The sequence below is a fragment of the Mytilus edulis genome, chromosome 9 (genome assembly GCF_963676685.1).
Source record: "Mytilus edulis chromosome 9, xbMytEdul2.2, whole genome shotgun sequence".
In the NCBI taxonomy this organism is placed as follows: Eukaryota; Metazoa; Mollusca; class Bivalvia; order Mytilida; family Mytilidae; genus Mytilus; species Mytilus edulis.
The window spans coordinates 85917912-85938717 of NC_092352.1; the positions used below are offsets into that span (position 1 = coordinate 85917912).

At 32.3% G+C, this 20806-nt stretch overlaps 1 protein-coding gene across 1 annotated transcript; it reads right to left on the minus strand.

Moving 5' to 3' along the window:
- Window positions 1–1749: 1749 nt before the first annotated feature.
- Window positions 1750–11610, minus strand: LOC139489262 (jmjC domain-containing protein 8-like). The gene is made up of 8 exons (XM_071275518.1): window positions 11468–11610; window positions 9303–9398; window positions 8408–8553; window positions 7312–7380; window positions 5903–6022; window positions 4429–4496; window positions 3297–3431; window positions 1750–2445 (listed from the first exon to the last, which is right to left on the minus strand). The coding sequence occupies exons 1-8, from the start codon at window positions 11554–11556 to the stop codon at window positions 2365–2367; spliced, it is 804 nt and encodes a 267-aa protein (XP_071131619.1). The 5' UTR covers window positions 11557–11610; the 3' UTR covers window positions 1750–2364.
- Between the last annotated feature and the right edge of the window lie 9196 nt (window positions 11611–20806).

Genomic DNA, 20806 nt, shown 5'->3' on the forward strand with positions numbered 1-20806 from the left:
TTACTACCGCAGAGGTGAAACACTGAACAGTTAAAGCAAGTATGGACACAACATTCAAGCTTGATACAGCTCTGAATTTGGATTGTGATTAAATAGTTGACACAGCAAAGGTTTCTAACACAGAATGAATATGGTCTAATGAACTTAAAATTTTTGTTTTGCTTTCGTGCTGTTGAATATTAATCCCCTCCCAAAAAAATATTTGAAGAAAAAGTCTTTTTAATTTCTGAAATCTAAAATGAGAAAAATTTTACAGCTATACATCTCAAGACAATCATCATTTCTTAATACATAATTTTCAAGCTTTGTAAGGGAGGTAATCAAGTAATCAAACATATTTATAACAGTATTCTTTAACTTTAAATTAGATTACCTCCTTAACACTGCGATGGCGAAGCTGACACTAACGTGATACCAATATACGACCAAAATTTAAAATTTTTTTGCTGTCGAATAGAAAAATGCTACTGTAGAGCATCTTTTCTTGATATACCTTCAATATGTAACAACAATAAAACCAAATATTTAAATGCCAACAAATATTGTATAAAATTGAGAATGGTAAAGAGCAGAATCAGAACGGGACCACCAATAGTTCTTAAACTACACTGTGACCAAAAGCTAAGGAACATAACAGAAAAATACAAACTAGCTAAGAATAATTTTACCCGATGCAGTAGGATGCCTATTTTCTTGGTAATTTTAAAAATTATTTGTTGATGAAAATTCTTAGAGTTGTATGTCCTATATGTTAATATAGCAGTATAATCATACACAAGCTTAGGGGAACATACAGTCTGTATTGAACCAATGTTAAAAAAAATAGCATTTTTGTAAATTTGATGCCTTGGATTTATTTTCATCTATATATTGTAAATTATGAAACAATCATACATTGTATTTGTCTTAGACATTAAAATATAAAATATATTCAACTACTACCTTAAAAAAAGTCTTACACTGTTAACTGAAATACAAAATGTATTTTACTCATTGTTGAAGGTGACCTGAAATTTTTCACATCTTTTTCCTTTTGTTGATTTGAATTTCGGTGTTTTAACGCCACTTTAAAGCACCGATTTTGGGCTATTTCGTGGCGGCCAGTTTTTATTGATGGGGGAAGCCAGAGTGCCGAGAGAAAACCACTGACCTTACGATAGGAATATTTCCTTTAGATTTTTATGGTTATTTGTCTCATTGGTAATCATACCACATCTCCCTATTTCTGTTTCAATAAGTCTATTTCTTGGCTCTATGTTAGTATAAACACTACTAAATTGTATGTGCCCTGGTCTACATGAATTAACAATCAGACAGATAGCATAGAGCATTTCCAATTTCAAAATGGCTAAGGACTGTAAAGAAGCCAATACTGTAAATTCAGAAATTATTGCGAGGTTTTTATTATTGCGAAAAATGCGACAGAGTTGTAAACGCAATAATTTAAACTCACATTTTGAAGTATTTTCCATGAAATAATCAGGATTTTTCATAAAAATTAAAATCGCATTTAAGTCTAAATTAACAAAATTGCAATAATAAATGCATGCAATAATTTCTGAATTTACAAAATTTTAATTTTTTTTTATTGCCTGAAGTCAATAACTTGGATAAACTACAGCATAATGTATTTTCATGATGTGAGTCTTAAGAAAAAAGAAAAAAAACATTTGCAGTGGAATGACAAAAGTACTGCTATCTTAAAAAAATAAATATGTCTTGAAATTCTATAAAGTCAAGTTCCAAGAATTGTACAAATAAACAAGAAATTTATTCCACCTAAAAATTGCCACACTAAATTACTTGAATCACATCAACCAGTGTGACAAGTGCTTTCCCTTCCTTTGCAGCTGACATCACCCAATAGTTTTATGGGGTTCTTATTTTCAGTTTAAAGGCTTCAATTTCCATTTAGTATTTTGTAACATTTTTTGTCTTTTGGTTGTCTTTTGTTTTTTGCTGTGGTGTTGCCACTCTCTCACAACTTATGAATCCCCCCCCCCCCCTTTTGCTTGTTCTCCTTTTTTTTTTATCTTTCTTTCTCATACAAAGTAATGAGTGATGATAAGATTGATGGCAAGACTGCAGTTAAAGGTTACTACAGATGAAGAACTTATAAAAATAACAACATGTCATAAGATGGCAATGATGATCAATGATGATTGTTTGAATTATGAATAAAATGCCATTTTATCACTATTGGTTATATCCTGGCTGTCAATCATGGTGAATGAAGTCTGGAATGCAGGAGAGAACAACAAACCTTCTATAAACTGACAATCCACGTCAATTAAGAAGGTTTTATAATAACTCATAGAATAGAAAATAAGTTTGTTTATAGTACATGTAGTATTGATTGTTTCTTCATCCTAAGAATGTTGAAATAAAAACACTCTTATCTATATTTAGCGTTGCATGCCACCATCTGTCTGGGAAATATATAATCTAAAAAGAAAGTAAGATTTTATCAACATGAAGGCTATAGTTCAATCATAACTTCAATTTAGGAGGAAATAATAAACTACATTGAATTTATATTTATCATTATATCATATAGCTAGTAACAAAATACCAATAAGGTGGCTAACAAAATATAGGTAACAATATTGATTGATAAAAAAATATCCAATGTTTTGGTTTTCAATTGTTGTTTTTTCACCTGATTTGATGAGTCTTGTGTAGACGTAACACTGAGTTAGTGTATTTAATCTTTTTAAGCCTGGTACATGTATCTGTGATGAGTTTTTTTTTATAAAGTAAAACATCTGTCTTTATAAGGTAGACTTATAAGTTCTATCCATATCAACTTATTTGTGAATCTTATTTTGGTGATTTTTTTCTTTAAAGGTTCTCTCATTCCATGAAGGGTTCACACAATAATTAAGCAAATCTAATCATATTTGTTAAAAACAACAAACTAGTAGGTGTGCCCTGTGAGCTAAAACAATGAAAGTTTCTGAGCTTGATAACATGAGAAAGCTCCATACTTTTTCATAAGTAGTAATTTTTGTCTCCATTTACAAAATTTATAGTAATTAGGGAACATCCTAATCTTACTTGGTGAGCCTGAAGGAGAGTTCATTAATACCATGGATGCAGTATTATTAGTAAGGTATCATTTTTTGTGGATTTGGTTGGTATAGGTGATCAATGAATTTAAATGATCAACGAAATTTATATTTTATTGTTAGCAGATTAGATAGGAAAAAGTTGGAAATTAAATATAATCAAAAATATTTTCTGAATCCATGAAAATATAGGAATTCACATAGCTTGACAGAGACCGCTATCCTTACCTCTCCCTGATTTATTGTGCATTCTATTGGTTTATCATCAGGATGTAGATTAGGATAATCTTCAAACAACCATTGCAGGGTAGTTCTGTTGGGATGAAAAGATGGGGTTTTCTCTGGTGGATATAAAAACCAACGCTAAAAACAAATAATTAATATTATTCTACACAAGATTTAGATTTATATTCAACACTTTGTTCAATATGAAAAACAATAGCAGATTAGCTGTGCATATTTAAAAGGCACTAATCTTTCCACAATACCAAATTGCTTAAATGTTCTACAAGTTGTAGTTAAAAGCCATCTCTTAAAACTAATATTTTCATAAACCCTTTTAGCTCATTGGTCTTTAAAGGTGAAAGGTTGTGAGTGCAAACCTGGTGCAGTCAAGTAAGAATTATTCCTACCATCCAAACCCCAAAAAATTGTTGACAAAAGATATATATTGTGCTTGGGGTTTATCTAGGAATAATGTTTTTAATATGGGAAGCCAAGGTCAGCATGGCCATCTCAAGATCAGCTTAAAATTAATTCTTAATTTAGAATTTACAGTAAATTAAGTATAAAAATTAAAATTAGTTCCATGCAAACAACATATTATATAATTAACTTCTCAACCCTTTCACAATGTTTTGTAACTTTGCAATTTTCCTTATATAACACAATGTTTTGTTATAGTACACAATGTTTTGTTATAGTACACAATGTTTTGTTGTAGAATACAATGTTTTTTTTATAGAACACAATGTTCCATTATCATGATTATAGTACATAATGTATAGTTTTGGTACACACTGTTTACTTATGGTACACTGTTTAGTTATGATACACACTGTTTAGTTATGGTACACACTGTTCAGTTATGGTACACATTGTTTACTTATGGTACACACAGTTTAGTTATGATAAACACTGTTTAGTTATGGTACACACTGTTTAGTTATGGTACACACTGTTCAGTTATGGTACACACTGTTTACTTATGGTACACAGTTTAGTTATGGTACACACTGTTTAGTTATGGTACACACTGTTCAGTTATGGTACACACTGTTTAGTTAAGGTACAAAATGTTTAGTTATGTCTAACATGTTTAATGGTGCAGTATAATTTTTTTTTTTTTTAAACAAAATACCTTTCTTCCATAAATAACTTCACCAAAACCTGGACCATGAAAATGAAATGGTACACCAGTCCCTGCATCTACAAAATGTATTAACTATTGCAAATTTTCATATTTCACCTATATTTAGCAAAAAATCCAAATAAAGTGATATTTTCACCAGTTCTTTTTGTAGAGTGTTCCTTAATGGCATATAAGCTTTCATAAATTGAAGGAAGAATATTATAAGATAAAACTTTTTCGAAATCATGCAAGCTATAGAAAGTATTTGTATTATTGGCACAAAATATTGTAGTAGTGAACTGTTGCTGTTAATGGAACATCTTTGTGTAAGTATTCTCACTGTACACCAAAAAGGTTGTACAAATACTTAGTTATGTCCTGCAGTAGATTTTCCTTGCTTTCATAAACAGCATTTTGATTCAGTTGAGGTTTATTTCTAATTCAAGCAACTGATTTGATAGTTTTTTATGCATATTATAAGTAACATTGATGAGTTTTTTTCTGCTCGGTCTACTGTCAGTCAGGGGTACTACTTGTACAAGTAATTTTATTTACTTGAAGAAGTGAAAAAAATATACTTATATAAGTAAATTTGTAGGATACTTATATAAGAATAAGTAATTTACTTGTATAAGTAAATTTTTGAGATAATTATGGGGAGATTATTCAAACATTATAATTTACTTAATATAAGAATATATTTTTTTACTTATATAAGTAAGTTTGAAGGATACTTATATAAGTTAATTTGTAGGATACTTATACAAGTGAATTTAAAAAAAAATGACCTAGTTATGTCCCTTAGACATTCAGATTTTTTTTACTTATATAAGTGAAAAAGTCATCTTATTTTCATTTCTTAAATTCTTAAGATTTCATTGCTCTAATAGAATTTTTATTTGTCTGCCCATTGCAGATGTCTTTACTAATCATTTAAGTGTAATTTCATGGACAATGAAAATCCCATTTGTCTGTTATCTTCAAAACACTGGTCATTTACAAGTCCCAAAGGAGCAATTTTTGAAGGCTTTGTGCAAATACTTAAGATCTTTGTGCAATCAGTTTCTTTCTTGAATTAACGAGATGAAACATTGAACTCTAATAAAAAATTATGAGCTAACCGGGGAAAATCATTAAAGGCATGATTTTACATCTTTTAAACTTGAGAATGTTTGTGGAATTGTAAAAACGAATTTACTTGTATAAGTAAAATTTTGAGAAAATTAAGTGGAGATTATTCAAACATTATAATTTACTTATTTAAGAATATTTTTTTTTACTTCTTCAAGTAAATAAAAATTACTTGTACAAGTAGTACCCCTGACTGACTGTTTGATGACAAAATATTTTTCATAAAAAAGTTTTATGCATTTCTGTAAATATGCACAAGGAAACAAAAAGCCACAAACATAAATGCCCATTTCAATAAATATGACCTTGTACTTTAGAAGAATAACCCATAACTCATTAAGAACATAAATACCTGCAACACCAAAGCTGTAAGCTCCCGTCATAAAAGGTAACTTATAAGGTGGTGGTTTGTATCTGTTAAACACATCCTCCCATTCTGTATAATTATTGTCTCCAAACCAGTAAAAGGTTTCTAAATAAAAGTATAACTTCTGTTAAGTTTAAATGTTATAAAATAGATGTTTGATTTAATCAAAGATGCAAAACAAGAGAGCACACACTAAAATGTCTCGCCTACTTTGCTGATCAAAATTGATTTTTTGTTGAAAGTTCTATAGATAAAGGTTTTACTACAAGAGTCACATAATCATAAATAATTATCAATGATACATAAAAGTGAGGTAAGGTCATGTAATGTTTATTGGTCGTTATGGTTATAAATCTGGAGAATCTTGTATTATATATGCATATTTTATACAGAAAGAAGCGTTGTGTGGATTTAGACGTTTGGCGGGGAAATTAGTGGCAGGGTCGAAAGTTATAGGGGTGATCGTAAGGGACTCTCTATGCTCCGTAAGGGTAACATTTAGAGAACACCCCTATCAAGAAAATAGTATATTCGCCCTGGGGTATATAAGAGAGTGAGAAACGGCATTTGAGGCTGTCAGTTGGCTGTCGATGAGCTGACATCCCTTAACAGAGCGTATGTCGGATATATTAAGTGCTGGAAGAGCCTTGATATTCAGAGGACACTTTGTACTGGGTACAAAGTGGATGTACACGTTGATAGGATTGACATAGCAGACTGTCCCACTCGGAGGACAGGCTGTTCCAGGTCGCACTGTCTGGTAGTGACAGACTGTCCCACTCGGAGGACAACTTGTACCAGGCTGCACTGTCTAGTAGTAACAGACTGTCCCATTCGGAGGACAAGCTGTACCAGCCATACTGTCTTTAAGTGACACATCGTCCCATCTTGAAAACAGGCTGTTCTATTGTATTATAGTTGTATATATATTTGTCTGTTGTAAATTTATTTCGACTAAGAGTCAGTGTGAATATTTTAGTTCATTGTGCAAAACATAGATAGTTGTAGTTTATAGTATTATCGTATTGTTTGTGGACAACTTGGATCCAAGTACTGACTGGAACGGACGTTTCGGATATAAACGCCTGGTTACACGTTACAGTCATATGAAATATGCCCAGACGGACATGCTCAACGTGGCATTCCTTCCATACATCAACTATTGTTGATATATTGCTTAAAGTATCTGAAAAAACAGACCTAACCATGAAAACATTGATAAATAAATCATGAAAATGATCTTAAGGTCAGAAGAACCAGCTGGATGTACATATTCACCTTAAATACAGTCGAAAAAATGCTAATTTGTTACCCATAAAGCTGGGAGGGAAAAAGATGATCTCATACAAATGACAATCAGTACTAGTCCTAAGAATGTGTTCATTTATACATACCATTTCCAAGCATTGTTAAGGTCTGAGGTTTCATAACATTTTCTATATAATACTTTAATGACACATCTCCTGAAATTAAAACATTATTATTTATTCAATCTAATGCATCCCCATTACATTTGCACACAAAAAACATCCAATTTACATGCAACTTTTTATTACAGCCCCAAAACTTCTTTCCTAGTAATAAATACAAGTAGCTTTAATAATAAAAACAATGCAGGATAACTGGTATTTATGCAATTCCAGAAGCACATAGGTATAAAACATATATAAATGCAGCTGTTGAAAGGTTGTTGTAATGGCAATCATATCTCCATATTTTATATAAGTATGTTATAATTTTCAGTCAGCTTTTCATTTACTGCTGCCAAATTAACAAGGTGGTATCTGTTTAGAAGATTTTTGATGCTGTAAAATTGATTGATTACCCTTGTTTATTTTATTATCAGGACTATAAGGATCCCCATGGAAATAGGCTTACCCATAATGTTTAACCCTGCCGCATTTTAGCGCCTGTCCCAAGTCAGGAGCCTCTGGTCTTTGTTAGTCTTGTGTAATTTTTATTTTTAGTTTTTTGTGCTCCATTTGGAGTATAGAATGGCGTTCATTATCACTGAACTAGTATATATATTTGTTCAGGGGCCAGCTGAAGGACGTCTCCAAGTGCAGGAAATTCTCGCTGCATTTAAGACCTGTTGGTGACCTTCTGCTGTTGTTTGTTCTATGGTCAGGTTGTTGTCTCTTTGACACATTCCCCATTTCCATTCTCAATTTCATTGTTTCCTTTAATGGGTCATCCTTGGGTAAAGGCATTAGTGGTACCTATGTAACAGCCATTGCTATATTTTGAGGTTGTAGTATGTTAAGGCATTAGTGGTACCTATGTAACAATCATTGCTATATTTTGAGGTTGTAGTATGTTCAGGCATTAGTGGTACCTATGTAACAACCATTGCTATATTTTGAGGTTGTATTTCACATTTGTGTATACTGCCTTTCTGCTTTTACCTGAATAAATATTATTATTATTATAACAATTCATTAGGAAAAAAACTTTGGTTGATAAATATAATGTCTTTGAATCATTACTTACTTTTTTCATATGAGTATGTGTTAGCTGAGCTTAGTCTTATCTTTTTTGTCCCATGATTTCGTATCAATTCATCCTTACTACAAATTTGGTGAAAGTTTCTGTTATCTGTGGCACCTTTTACAACTACGGGACTTTGGTGAGCATATCTGTAAAGTAAAACAACACTTGAATGAGCATTGCTGGTATGTTAAAACATGTAAAAAGAACATTAAATCAGCAGTTAAAATGTATATTGTAAAACATGATTAACTTTAGCACTTTTGTTAGGTATAACCAGAGGTTCAAAGAAGTCTGAATTACTCATCTGGGGAAAATATGTCATCTTGATATTGAACTAAAAAGATCATTCTACATGTTCTATATGTTACGAGTGATAACAAGTGAAACTTTTGTTAAAAACCATTATTGATTTCACTTAGATATCCCAAAAAGTCAACAGTTCATTAAAATCGTATTTGAAGGCAATAAATCTATTCCTGCAACTAAGGAATGGTTTGACAGTTATGATGCATGTGATGGGTTTACCATAACCAAACCATTTTTGCTCTCGTCATATTTTCCTATTTCATCTAAATCATGTACATTGGACGACATTTTTAAAGATAGTGGACTAATATTTTAAAATAAGGCATGGTATATATATACATATTGGTTGATAAATCAAATTAAAGGTCTGTTTGTTGATAAAAAAATATAGTGAAACAAAATTAACAAATCCTAGTAGTTAACATTAATTAATCCTTTGTGGTAAAACAACACTCTATTGTCGGTGATTGAACATGTTGCAATGTCTTAGGTTTCAATGACATCATGAATAATAAGGACAGTACAGCATCTACATAATGCCTTGTGATTGTATATATCTTTCAATCCTAATAAGATAAACAAAACTAACCTTTTAATAAATTCTTCTTGTGATAATTGACTTGCATCTCTAACTTCTATATTACAAGGTCCTTCAAAAGCTAGTATTGATGATTCATCTGTAGCCCTAAAAATATATATTCACATTATTAAGAATATCAAGGTTAAAACAAGGTAATTCAAAAGCTAGTATTGACGATTCATGTGTAGCCCTGAAAATGTACATGTATATTCACATTATTAAGAATATCAAGGTTAAAACTTGTAAGGTCCTTCAAAAGCTAGTATTGACGATTCATCTGTAGCCCTGAAAATGTATATATTTTCACATTATTAAGAATATCAAGGTTAAAACAAGGTCCTTTAAAAGCTAGCATTGACAATTCATCTGCAGCCCTGAAAAATGTATATTCACATTATTAAAATGTATAAAGAATGTCAAAAATTAAAACGAGGTCCTTCAAAAGCTAGCTATGTACATTTCATAACCTTGAAGGCAAATTAAACTTAAGTAAGAGAACGGAAACTAAAAATTCAGCAATATATCCATTTGTAAAATGACCCTAGAACGGTAAAAATTACACAACTAAAATTCAAACTCAATCTGTATTTTTTGGTAATAAGTATTGTGTATAAGTTCCATAACATTTGGTTGAGGCAAACTACAGTGAGAGAACAAACACAAAAAAATCAGCAATTTTTCCATTTGTAAAGGGCAGAACTCTAAAATGGTAAAAATGACAATCAAAATTCTATCTTAATCTGTGTTTTGAGGTAATGAGCATTGTGTATAAGTTCCATAACATTTGGTTGAGATAAACTAAAGTTAGAGAACAGAAAGAAATAAACAGCTGCGCCCTGAGTGCATTATATAAATATGCTCGTCATCCATTGTCATCTTGTGTGTGAAGTTTAATGCAATAATCATAAAAAGGTTCTGAGATATGGTATAAAAAAGAAGATGTGGTATGATTGCCAATGAGACAACTATGCACAAAAGACCAAAATGACAGACATTAACAACTATAGGTCACCGTACGGGGCCATATACAAAAAAAAAACACCTTTTTTTCTACCAAAAACTCAATAACTCGATCTTAAAATAAAATTTTGAATCATCACCAAAAAGTATCATGATCTTTAAATTAATATACATGATATAAGACATGTAAGAAGTGCGTAAAGTTTTCAGCACTAATCATAATTCGTTTTTGAGATACGGGGCGACATGTGAAAAAAACACACCCTTGTTTTAGTTATAAAGTGCCGTAACTCAAAAAGTCTAAATCTTATTTTCACCAAAAAGTATACAGATTGTTTGACCATCATCATGATCATGAGAAACTATATTAAGTTTTATGAAGTTTGGATAAGTGGTTCTCAGGTTACTGTGCGACATGTGGACACCAGACAGACAGACAGGCAGAGGCTGGACATTTGTATACAATAATACAACAATTTTTCAACAGGTAAAGGGGCATAACTCTAGAATGGTAAAAGTGAATGTGAATTTGCGGTCTAGTGGTTTAGACCTATGGCTACAGAGCTGAAAGTCCTGAGTTCGATTCTCATTCAGAGTGCTTCAATTATCAGTACATCTGAAGGGTGATGTTCACCCTCGCACACATCTCTGATACCCAGACCGAAGTTTAAACTAGAAATAGAAGTTTAAATTAGAAATAGATTGGGTACTTTTGGGCCTCAGATGGTCAAAGTTCCTCCCGACTTTGAACATTTGACCAAAAAAGTTTGTTTCCAGTTTTTGGAGAAAAAATAATTTGTTTTTGATTCTGAGAAGAAAAAAAATGTTTGTTTCCCCCTCAGCTGCCACTTTATGTAATGCTAAAATTGAAAGAAAAAAAATTGTTTTCGACTTGTCGTGAAAAAAATAGATTGTTTTTCACCACAGGCGAAAAAAAAAGTTTGTCCAGAAAAAAAAAATCCATACCCCCTCCTCCCGAAAATCAAATGGTTGCTGCCTTAGAGAACCGAAACCAAATTTGGGACGTAGGGACAGTGAGGTCATAAAAAATCTAATGAGACATGATGTAAACAGGTAACGAGAATATATATAATTATAATTATTTAGAGAAAAAGTCAAAAAATTTATCATCCAACATATTTGAGGAAACTTTTTTAAAATTAGAAACATGAAAAACTTAAATTGGGGAATTTGGACAATAACTATTCACCTACCATCCACCATTGTCTAAAGACACACATATTGAACAAACAATAAGTGTAAATATTACATGAACTAGAAGTAAGTACCACACGTCACACATTACGAAGTAGAAAACTGGTAATTAGTCAAACCTCAATACTGGAATAGTAAAGTCGGGTCAACTTCCAAAGCAAGACCGTCGGCTATCCGTATTTTCGCCAGTTGGCGTACGCCGATTTGGGAAACTTGACCAGAAGATGAAAATCGACGTATCTTGCATAGAGATCGTTTTTAATGAATTTTTGATCACTTCTTATTTCCCATATCTCCTAGGCTAGGATGAAATTTGAAAAAAGGCAGGACAGGATTTTGAGTAAAAAAAAAGGCAGGATGAGTAACTTGGCAAAAAAAAGGCAGGATGACAATTGTTGTAAAAAAGCCAGGATAAGCTAAGAAAAAAAAGAAGGCAGGACCGAATAGACTGAAAAATAAAAAGGCAGGACAGAGATTACAAATAAAAAAAAGGCAGGACACAATTTTCATCCTACCCCCCCTAAAAATCAAATGGTAGCAGGGCCGTAACTACATTGAGGCAAATGAGGCAAATGCCTCATGCTGGAAATTTAAAAAAAAAAAAAAGACTGAAAAAAAAGACTGAAAAAAAAAGATTGTCTTCATATCAAATTGTTTTCACGGAAAGTGTCGTGCAAGAAGCAAGTTCTCTTCACTCCCTGGTGTCGCCCCTGCATTTTTTTCGTGATCCATGTTTCTATTTTACTTTTGGTTTTCGGAGTTGATGGTCTATTGTTTGTACTTCTGTGTCTCGGGTTTCACGGTCTTTTGTTCTTTTATTTTCCTACTTTATGACTATAGTCTGAGTGTTGATTTTCATTTCTAAACGTGCGCAATGTTGCATGTCCACCAATTTCCAGATATTGTGCGGGAAAATATTTTAAGAATATGCTCTACGATGCTACTGGACACAGAAAAAGATTGTCATATCTGCATCGATAATTGAACTTGATATCAAAGAATACAAAACTGCCTTTTTTGTATATTAAACCACAGGCCTTGGGCATATATGATACAGATATATTTTTTTTCTCGTTGATTAAGATATTCAATTTTCTATATTAATAATGCATATATATCACTTTTGTGCATGTCTCACCTAGTTTCGAGTGATCTAAACGACTCAGAGAAAATACCCATTTTTTCTTAGTATGGATTGTAAAATTGGGTATTTTCTCTGAGACATGCACAAAAGTGATACATATGTATTATAAATATAGAAAATTGACTATTTTGATCAACAACAACAAAAAATAAAAATATATATGTATCATATACCCAAGCGCCTGTGGACAAAACTACATAGCTGACATGGTTTAAATTAAGTAAGACCACCGATTTCCCAGTACCAAATCATTTGAAAAAACAACAACAATGTATTGCCATATGACCTTTTACATTGAAGGGTTAAACTTGCATTAAGTTGTGTTCAGACAGAAAATAAAGGAATATGGGGTAAACATACACGGGAACTTATCGCACACAAAGTCAATGCATAGAAAAAATACAAATGATCAATGGTCAAATTTTTTATTCCTGTTCTTCATCTTGATAGTTGCTGGAGGGAACTCAATAATAAAAGAATCATTAATACTGTAAAAGAAGGTCAAGATGGTCCCTAGTGTCGAATTAAGCAGTACTAGTACTTACAGTATAATACTGCACTGTCACTATATTTAAATCTAGTCATAAAAAAAAATCATCAAAGTCAGCACAATACAAGACAAGAGCAGACAGACAGACCCGGTATTAATGATTATGAGAAATACGAATTTTACTTTATCCTTCATATCTTTTAATATTGCCCCTAAAACCTAAAAGTCTTAAATTATAATGAATCTATGTTTTTGCATTGAGACCAGAATATTGTCGAAAAAATAGCTAAAGATTATTTGCGTTTCAATGTAAGAAAGAGTCCGTGGAACGCTCAGAATGTACGATTTTGCGTTATTTTACTCAAAGCTTAAGGCCCCCAGACACTTCGCCAAAATTTTTTCGCCTCGCTACGCTCGGCGAATATATTTTGCCTCATTATTAAAAGAGGCTAGTTACGGCCCTGGGTAGCTCCCTAAAGAGCAGACAACAGCCGAAGGCCACCAATAGATCTTCAATGCAGCGAGAAGCAGTCTTATGATTTTTTAAGCTTTGGTCATACCAAGTTTTATTAAGATTGGTCAACTTTCCTATCCTTGATTTCTATGTTGTAATGTTACACTATAGATTCAGAAAAGGGTGAAGGTTGGAACCTATAAACGTTTAACGTGACCTGCTGCATTTGCATGAGAGCTAGCACCTATCCTAATTCAGGAACCTCGTTGTTTTTATATAGATTAGACCGTTGGTTTTCCTGTTTGAATAGTTTTACACTAGTCATCATTTGGGGAATTTCATATAGCTTGCTGTTCGATGTGAGACCGAACTTAAACCTATAATAGTTTTCTCCTACAAGTTGTGACTTCAAGTGGATGGAGAGTTGTCTCATTGGCACTCATATCACATCTTCTTATAGCTATATATATATATATATATATATATATATAATGTCTAAAAATAGCAACAATCAACATTCAATCTAATTAAGCGTGGATCAGTTTGTCACGGAAAATAAACTGATACAGTTACTGAATTAAAATTATATAAATGTCTAAGAGTATAACTAAAACACACTAATTGATACATTAAAAAGTTCTATTAGATGTTAAATAGAAATACGCAATATTTCGCTAAACAAATTAGCTTCATCAGGCGTGTGCATCTCTCAAGGTGAAATCGGATGCATGACAGAAAAATATTTTTGTAGCTTAATCTATACAAGATTTGAGGGATGGGTGTAACATATTAATTCGGTCATAAAATATGTTTGTAGCTACAACTACATGAAGTTGGAATAAAAGTTTAACACATTTATAGATGTTCGATTAATTGTATGAATTTTTATAAATTAATTTGTATGATTTCAAGATAACTATGGTTTTGATTTGCTTTAAAATCTTTTTTCGTCTCTCTCATTGAGTCCATCAGGTTCAAGAGTTCGTAACTGGTGCATCCAAAATCTCTCTCTTTTTTGTCTTCCTTGTGTATCCCAATTTTGATTTTTCTCAATGATTTGAAATGTGATGTTTTCAAAATCATGTCCTGCTCTTAAAAGGTGTCTTGTAATTGGGCAGTTCCTTTCTTTTGTATAAAATGACCGATGGTTATTTAGTCGGATGTTAAATGGGGTTTCTGTTTCACCAACATATTGTAATTTGCAAGTTCCACACGTTAGAACATAAATGCAATTTTGCGTTTTGCAATTTGATGTTATAAATATGTTGTAATTTTTCTTTGTGACTGTGCTGATGAACTGGGTTTCTATATTGGCGACTTTGCAGCACTTACAATTGCCCCTTCCGCATTGTTTATAACCTCCGATTGTTGATATCTCCCGTTTAGATACTTTGGATGATACTAGAATATCTTTGAGGTTTTTTGGTCTGCGGTAAGCCATAACGGGAGGTGATGGAAAAATCTCGCTTAAGGAAGGATCATTTTCAATAAGACGCCAGTGTTTGTGGACAATTGATGAAATATTTGTCAGATGAGGATGAAAGCTAACAACAAACGGGATTTTATTTGTCTGGGCCGTCTTTTCTTTGTATTCAAGTATTGCGTATTTCTATTTAACATCTAATAGAACTTTTTAATGTATCAATTAGTGTGTTTTAGTTATACTCTTAGACATTTATATATATATATATATATATATATATATATATATATATGTTAAAATCGTCTTTAAGCGCAAAACCTTCAACAGGTCAACTGACAATTTCGGTTATACAAGATTTATTTTTCTTAATTTTTTGTTTTTGATTTGATTGCAAAATTTTGAGCACCTCTAGCTGTTTCTATTCTTATTTCACAAATGTATTAAATTGGTCGATTGCAGACTGTTGCTGGTTGGTGCTGTGTATTAGATGTTGAACTTAATGTGTCTTGTTTTTTTAATGGTTTAGTGGTTTTGTTTGTGTCAAGTGACTTTCTAATGATACTGGTATAGAAATATTTAAATTCATTAAATCTTCATGGGATTCGATAAACTGATTTCATTTGAATTAGCTGCTCCTTGTCCAGTGGCATGTATTACATCTGTGACATCACATTCCAAAAACGCTATTAGGAAAAGGTTAGTACAGCTGTGGGTTGAAAGTCTGAAAACGTTATCTCTATCTGCAACCCTGAGTTTTCAAGATTATAGCTTATAATATATGTACATTGATTTTATATTTACATTGTGTCATAGATCAAAATTTATTCGTTCAGTGAGTGCATTGTTCCCTCGTTTTTGTTAATATTCTTTTGATTTAGTTAAGCCATTTCAGTTGATATTTTATAGTGTGTCTTTTTATATGTTGTGATGTTACGCTATTGTTAGGGTGAAAGTTGCAATGATACCTATTAAAAACGTTAAATCCTGCTGCATTTGATTGCACCTATCTTAAGTCAGGAAGCTCGTTTTTATATAGATAAGACAGTTGGTTTTCCTGTTTGAATGGTTTTAAACTAGTCAATTTTGACCCTTTATCCGTGTTGAAACCGTACGTTGACCTATAAAAGTTTATTTCTACAAATTCTGACTTAAATCAAGGAAGATAAGCTATTAACACGGTCGTGTTTTTCTCTGACTGTTTATGACGTCTTTACCAGTTTACAAGTGCTAAATCCATTTGATGTCAGTGAATGTGTAGTGAATCTGTGATTGATAATTTTGTTTTAGATGGTTGTTGGTTTTTTTTATCTGTTATTGGCTTTGAACTAGCTATCAGTAACTGCGAGTACTCTCAGATCTGTATTTAGTCAAGTTAGTGTCTTTTTGTTGTTGGGATGTACAAGTACCGGGCCACGTCCACTCTTGTGTTTTTATTAGAGGTATTTCTATTTGTATCCATCTGAATCGCTTAGCCTTTTAACTGATTTTAAATTTAATAGTTCGTTCTTTCGTTGTATGTTTACGCCACTGTTTATATGGTTATGGGGATGGTCTTGACGAAAGAAAAGATAAAACATTAATTTATTGATTGACCATTGCCCAAAAAGGCTATATCGCGGCGATAAAAGAAAATATTTTGGATGCTATATATAAATGGCGCAAGACAATTTCTTTTGCAACCTCTGTGTCCACTCTATGCAAACAATATGCCCACACATACCATGCACTGTCGGAAATGACTAAAATCCAAGTATATTGTGAACACGACTTAGTATTTGATCAGCATAAACTTAATTTCAGCCAAATTATGCTCCCAATCAAATGTTATTGAGCTTGCCAGAATCTAGCTTATATGGCATCTATATGTTGTGTACAAGTTATCATTTTGTACAAATTATAATTTGTATTTTGACTTTGTACAAAGTGTAATTTGTACAAAATTTGACAAAAATTCACTTATAACTTGTACAATATTTTATAATGTGTATTTTGGTGAAAAAAGCATTGATGCACACTACAGATTTGTTAATAAATGACCACACAATTCACCTCATTTATCAAATACTAAAATAATTCTTTATCAGTCGTTTGAGATGGCATCGGGAATTGCACAACATCTTTTGAATTTCTCATTTTTACATTTAAAAGTACTGTACCCGGCTATGCATTTACAAGGGGGAAAAAAACCTGACAACCTGTAACAGTTGTTAAAGGCTGTTTAACTGCCTTACATAGCGAAGTTAAAGCACGTTGAAACCATTGCTGTGAATAAGTATGTGTTTTTCAGAGCTTCAATTTAACTCTAAGACATAAATATCCTGTTAAAATTTATACAGCTTTTCCGATTTGGTAACCGGACAAAATCTCCAGATTCAACAAATGCGCCTTAGATATATTGAGGACAGATTTGGACACGATCATATTGAGGAATATGTATAATGAAATTAACCCCTAACAACAAGTTATGATAGTTACTGTTTTTTTTCGTTGTAATATATTAGTGTTGGATCTATTGTCCACACAGTGCACTCTTCCTTGTAAGAATGATCGGTGTTTCAATATCAGTGTCTTGCACAATTTAACTTCAAAAGAGGGACGAAAGATACCAAAGGGACAGTCAAACTCATAAGTCTAAAACAAACTGACAACGCCATGGCTAAAAATGAAAAAGACAAACAAACAACAGCACACATGACACAACATAGAAAACTAAAAAATAAACAACACAAACCCCACCAAAAAACTAGGGGTGATCTCAGGTGCTCCGGAAGGGTAAGCAGATCCTGCTCCACATGTAGCACCCGTCGTGTTGCTTATGTGATAACAAATCCGGTAAATAGTCTAGTTCGGTAGGTCACATTCATGAAAGGGAAGGGGATGGTAGTTACGAAGTAAGGAACATATCCGATATCATTTGTGAAACGGTTATTCCATATAACGGTCAACCAACTCGTGATGGTGTCCGTAAAATTTACGAAGGGATGATTTCAACTTCACCTTTTGGAACTCTTGGTTTAATAGCTTCCTTGTGAGCAGCAACCCTCTATCAAGAAAACCATGATAGGAAATGCAAGCACGGGAATATCGTATCAATTGGGAGATATATACCCCGTATGCAGGTGCTGTTGGAATGTTGCTACTTAGAAATGGAAAGTTCACAATTGGAAAGCTGAAATCATCTCTTTTGTTGTAAAGTTTTGTTTTCAACCGACCCTCATTGTAAATTTCTAGATGTAAGTCAAGATATGAGGCCGACTTAACTGTATCTGTAGTATCCTTTATCTCTAGCTTGATGGGATAGATGCGTTCCACATAGTCACCAAATTTTAAATTATTTAGTGAAAGAACATCATCTATATAGCGGAAAGTAGAGTTAAAGGATATTGTAACTTCTTATCTTTCTTCCTAAGAAGTTTCTGCACGAAGTCAGCTTCATAATAATAAAGAAACAAGTAGAGTGACACAGTTTGTTCCCATTTGAATGCCGACAGTCTGTTGAAAAACACGTCCTCCGAACGTAACAAATATGTTGTCAATCAAGAAATCAATCATCTTGATAATATCAGTTTCAGAGAATTTTTTGTTTGAATCAGAGTGAAAGTAGGATTTATCCCTCCCTAAGACAAGATACTTGTATCTACGTTGGCCATTCTTTTTTATGAAGCAAAGCAATACCAATTCTTTTAATTTGTCTTTTAGTTTGGAATGTGGAATACTTGTGTAAAGAGTAGAAAAGTCAAATGTTATAATACTGTTACAAGATGAAAGAGAGTTAGATTGTATGTACTCTAAAAGATCTTTGGAATTTTTAAGTATCCACATCTGATTCACGCCACCTCTAGAATAGGCAGTTTCACAATAACTTTGAAGCCCGTCTTTGATTGTTGATAAAATAGATGTTAATAATTTAGAAAGAGGTTTCGTGGAGCACTTGAAAGACCCAGCAATATACCGTTGTTTGTAAGGACACTTATGTAGTTTAGGTATCCAATATAGTGATGGAAGATCCAGTTCTTCATCTTTGGTTGAAATTCCAAAGGAACACAGAACAGACCTATGATTATCCAGGATTTCCTCTCTGGTAAGTGTCGTGAGGGTATATGTTGAATTTCCAAGTTAATTGTCAATACGTAATTCGTTTATCAAGCAGTTAATGTAATGAGTTTTACACACAAAAACGACGTTGTTTGGGGCTTTATCTGCGGGGACAACAACATAGTTGTCATGGAGGTAGGATAGGTGTTTTGCAACATTTGGGTCTTTAAAGATTGTCGCAGCATGGTCATTGATAGACCCATTCAGTTTCTTAATTTTGATTTGTATCAACGACTTCACTGCCTTAATCCATTCGGAAAGAGTGGCTACGTCTTCCTTCTTGCGCTTAACATGCATGTAACATAAAGATAGTACTATATACATATTCGATAATTACAATGTTAGATACAAAATAAAAATTTTGCACATAGCTTTTGTTGAGTTTCTGTGTTGTCTCCTTCCTTTCATTTAATACTTAATATCACAAGTTAAAAAAAGTATAAACACCCTAATTTAAAGTCTTTAAAAGATCACATGGTACCTATATTTTTTAGATGTTGCAATATGTCAGATGTTAAGCTTTATTCGTGCCATGTCCATTGTCCGTGCCTGCCTTTTTCTCATTATGGTCAAAGTCTGTTTTGTGATATTTCAATAGAAAATATAATCAAAATATGAAATATGACATTCGCCTTTTCTAAATGTTCTGTAAATATTGTCACTGAATACACACCCAAGTTGAACAAAGCATGGGTGAAGTTAAAAAAAAAAACTACATCCGAGACAAAATATAACAGACTGTGTATGGTGATGTGCCGCCCTTGACATTGACATAAAATAATTATCTGTTTACATTTTTACAACTTTATTTTCATTTCGGTAGCTTAAAGTAGCTAGATTCCCATCTTCTAAAAATATAGAATAGATTACTAAAGATTTCCCTTTTATTCCCTTGTAATGGTCTGGATGGGGGTATCTTAATTTTCCTCTATTTTGTCCATTATTCTCTATTCAGTATTTTATGTAAACAACTATTCTTCCTTCTCTGATCTTTATCACAATTTAGCAACCCAGTATTCACTTTTTTTTAGGTGGGGGTGGGGTTAAGGGTCTCTATTTTGGGCCACTTATGTATATTCTGTAAACCCCATCCAGACTCTTATTCATACTCAATCCAAAAATATAACTATAAAATGGTTTATAACCAAAACAAGAAAAATATCGTTGTGGTAAATTAATATAAGCAAACAAGGTTTTTTTTCACCTTTCAATTCAATTACTAATCAATAACAATTATATACAACCATTATTACTTTTGAGACGACCACTTACATTTTACCGGTCGTAGTCGTTATTAACTGTAGGTGTATACAATTGTTGAAAAGGTCTATTGTGCTGTCAAGATAATAAACTTGTATTAAAGTGTAGAAGTCCTAGGGAACAACTGAAATACTAAAACATGATAGTGATACGGTGTGTAGCAGTCAAAACAATCAATCAATATTTTGATTTGTTGGAGTGATCATTTCATCAAATAGTAGCGGTTAGAAACTCAAATGTATGCAGTCACAATTAATATTTGGATTTAATTAGTAGTAATCGTTTATTAAACTTAGCTTATAAGAGTGAACAGTTTTGGTTGAAATTTTATCAAATCTTTTAACAAAATCAATGTATATATATAGATTTATTAAGTACAACTCCAACAACAAAAAGTAACTAAAAAAGATATTATCCTACTGGACCGCATATCATTCGTGAGATTCGTGTTCCTGGTCTTCGGTTTAGATTT